Source organism: Poecilia latipinna, unplaced genomic scaffold (genome assembly GCF_001443285.1).
Source record: "Poecilia latipinna isolate Pla-1442-1.1 unplaced genomic scaffold, P_latipinna-1.0 Scaffold1528, whole genome shotgun sequence".
Lineage (NCBI taxonomy): Eukaryota > Metazoa > Chordata > Actinopteri > Cyprinodontiformes > Poeciliidae > Poecilia > Poecilia latipinna.
In genome coordinates, this window is record NW_015114144.1 from 77,263 (window position 1) to 80,381 (window position 3,119).

The 3,119-nt window shown below is 40.0% G+C and overlaps 2 protein-coding genes across 4 annotated transcripts in view; both read right to left on the reverse strand.

The window, feature by feature from the left end:
• Positions 1–49: 49 nt before the first annotated feature.
• On the reverse strand, positions 50–1,261 carry LOC106963379 (noggin-3-like). Its single transcript, XM_015058259.1, has one exon. The coding sequence runs from the start codon at positions 1,109–1,111 to the stop codon at positions 212–214; it is 900 nt and encodes a 299-aa protein (XP_014913745.1). The 5' UTR covers positions 1,112–1,261; the 3' UTR covers positions 50–211.
• An 877-nt stretch (positions 1,262–2,138) lies between these two features.
• The window catches only part of LOC106963383 (target of Myb protein 1), a 16,990-nt gene continuing 16,009 nt past the window's right edge, over positions 2,139–3,119 (reverse strand). For 2 of the 3 annotated variants that reach the window (XM_015058265.1, XM_015058266.1), the window contains exons 12-15: positions 2,978–3,053; positions 2,808–2,867; positions 2,680–2,722; positions 2,139–2,584 (exon numbers count right to left, since the gene is read on the reverse strand). In XM_015058265.1, the coding sequence (XP_014913751.1) occupies positions 2,439–2,584; positions 2,680–2,722; positions 2,808–2,867; positions 2,978–3,053 (325 nt within the window). In that variant the 3' untranslated portion in view covers positions 2,139–2,438. The remainder of the gene's footprint in view (positions 2,585–2,679; positions 2,723–2,807; positions 2,868–2,977; positions 3,054–3,119) is intronic. The other variant, XM_015058267.1, reaches the window with a different exon arrangement.

Consider the following 3,119-nt stretch of genomic DNA (forward strand, 5'->3'; position numbering starts at 1 on the left):
ACTTTTCTTAATTTTGAACTAAATTAGCCAAAAAAGTATTGCCAAGTGCTTCATGAAAATTTATAATCTTTATTATAACACCAAATTTGAAAGCAGTGTTCATTAAAGATATGCAGATTTACAAGACGTTATTTAGGCAGCGACATTAAGCAGCATAATTACATTTTTAGTCAGCTTTATTCACAACCGAACGCCACTAAAACACAAAAAATCAATTTCTGTAGACAAAGGTAAACAGGGAAGTAGTAAAAAACATCTTTTTACACGAACAGATACAAGAGGTGACCACAGGATGAGACACTTGTCTCCATAAACATATTTTGACTCCTCCGCTTGTCTCAGTCTCAGTGTGTTCACACTTTTCTCCTTTAAGGTTCTTGGATCCATCTCTAATTTCCAGGCAGTTCCAAGCCAGAATCTTAATTTGCGCTGTCTGAGCTCGCACACACTTCATCCCTTTGGGAAAAGAGCAGCTTCTCTCCTTCTCCGGCCTTTCACAGTCAGTCTGTCGCAGCCAGCGTGGCCAGAACGCCGGGCCCAGGTCTACCCACTGGTGGTGCAGTTTACACCCTGCCGAGTTCACCAGCCAACCTCTGAATGTTTCTGCAATCTCAGAGGGAAGAGAACTGAAGTTCAGGTCTGCAGCTTCTTTCTCCAGTTTCTGTAGACGGATTGCTTCAGCCTCTTTGAGCTCCAGAGAACTACGGCTTAACCTTTTTGCCAAGGCGGTGAACTGAGAGTCTGAGAAAAACTCACTTCCAGAGGCGGTTTCTGAAGGCTGATCCACAGACATCCACAACGGGTCAAAGTTGGATCCCAAGAGGTGGAACAGACGAGAAGGGCGGAGATGTCTGGGTTTGGGGTTGCAGCGATGGTCGTCAGTGTTTGTCACCAGGTTGTACGGACGGATCGACTGAGAGTAGGAAGGCAGGCTGGCTCTCAGCTGCAGAAACGGTGAATCCCAGTCCATGTCCTCCTGGCTTTTATTGACAGTCCCATTCGGAAGCTGAATTGAAATGTTAAATGTAAGGGCCATGGAAACGTGTAAAAGAACAGCGAGACTCCATCTGAACCGAGCAACAACGCGTAATGCTGTGCACACGGTCCACATTATGCAGGGCACCAAGTAAATGAATACTCACTCATCAGTGTAGTCTCTCTTTAAGAGAGCGTAGGTTTTGGTACCTCTGGGAGTCTGAGAACCCAAAGCCAGACATCCTTGAGCTTTTAAACAATAACATGCCAAATTTAGACAAACATAATACAGAGTGTGCTCAAAGAGTACAAGTTCCCACACCTCATTTAAGCCTCCAATATTCCAAACAGCCAAATTCTTGGGCAAAATTGTGTCTCTCACTTTTTCATCATTTTTGTCCTCTTACTTAAATCAACTCTTTTTATCCATCTCTAATTTCACAGTTAAAGTATTTTAAGTAATTTGTGTGAGATGCAACATTAAGTACCTGTATGAGTGGAGCTGGAGAGATTGAGAAAGATAAAACTAAACAATCTTAACTTCTGACCAAAAGGTTATAATTGTGATTGTATCCATTTACTAAATTGGTTAATGAAAGTTGTGAATTCTAAATATATATATATATATATATTTTTATTTTTTTTATTTTTTTTTTGAGAATGCAGATGCCTTCACCCATTTTCTTACCCAGAGTGTCATGCATTTATCTTGGGGTTTGATATTCTGCTTTGGCTTTTAATACAAACATTGTTGGACTTTATTTATAAATCAATCTAGATGAAGTTTAAAAAAAAGACCAAAACAGTTATCCCAGTAATTAAAAAGCCCAACTAATAACGTGTTTATTTTCATTTATTCTGTTAAAACAGCTAATAGAGAATGAATAAACCGATTTCAGAAAACAAGTACATAAAGTTACGTATTTTTAATCACAGAAATATTGCTTTACCAGAGTATGCCGATATACTTCTTTTGTGTTTATCACTAAATCAGTGCAGTTTAATGAAATGTGCCAATTAAATAAAAAAACCCCGTAAAGATAAGCTAGTTTTCTGTGTGTGTGTGTGTGCGTGCGCGCACTAATCTCCAACAAGGATGAAAGGCAGAGATAACGTTTTATTTTTTTCTTTAAAACAGAAAAATACTTTCAAATAAAAAGCTCTACATATTTGGGGAACAGCTCCCCGTTTATTTTTGATCTCACTAAATCAAGCCTCTGGTTTGAAGGCACATCATCAAATAGATTTTATACATCATTATTTGCAATTACTTAACTATACAGGCTAAGGGTTTTTTGTTCACATTGACATTATAGTAAACTTTAAATAGAGTTACATAAAGTTGTCTGTATGTACATGGAAACAGCAGATTTATAAGGAAACAAAGCATTTACTGTATAAAATTAGTTGATTATGCGGTTTGTGTACATTCATGTATCACTCTGTTGATCTGAGGTTTTTCTTTAAAGAGAGAAGAGCTGGTCGTGCGTGGCGTCCTGTTGCTTGGCGGCCTGCGCCTGAGGTCTTGGTGTGGAGGGCGGCACGTTGCGAATTGAAAGGCTACTGTGGTCTGCCGCCTTCGCCCGATCGTCCAGAAACTTGTCAAACTCTAAAGAGACGTGGGTTTTATGAACTCCTCTTTAGAAAAGCAGATTAAATGTTGGGAAATATTTTATTTGAACAGCTAGAGACACAGAAACATACCTTCACTGGAGACTCCTTCACAAACCGACGACTCGCCCTCCTGCTATTTCAAAAGACAAACGGTGAATACCGCGCTCTACATTCATCTCCCGCCGATGTTAAATATGCAGCGAGAGCTCCGGACCTACCAGATCTGAAGATAACCATTTGTCAATGTCATTCTGCGAAGCGGTTTTCTCTGGCACCATCTAAAATGAAAAGCAAAAAAAAAAAAAAACGGAACGACTCAGCTACTGTTCTTATTTCAAGATGACGACGTTCCCTGTAAACTCGATGAATGTCGACATGCAGCACACACCCCTGCTGTGACCTGCAGCCTCGAGTCCAGAGCTTCGGCGAGGCCTTCCACCGTCTCAGGATCTTCATACTTGACGCTAGACGCAAATACAGAAACTTCATTATGAAAATACAGCCTTGTTTTAAATTGAGCGACGCGTAAA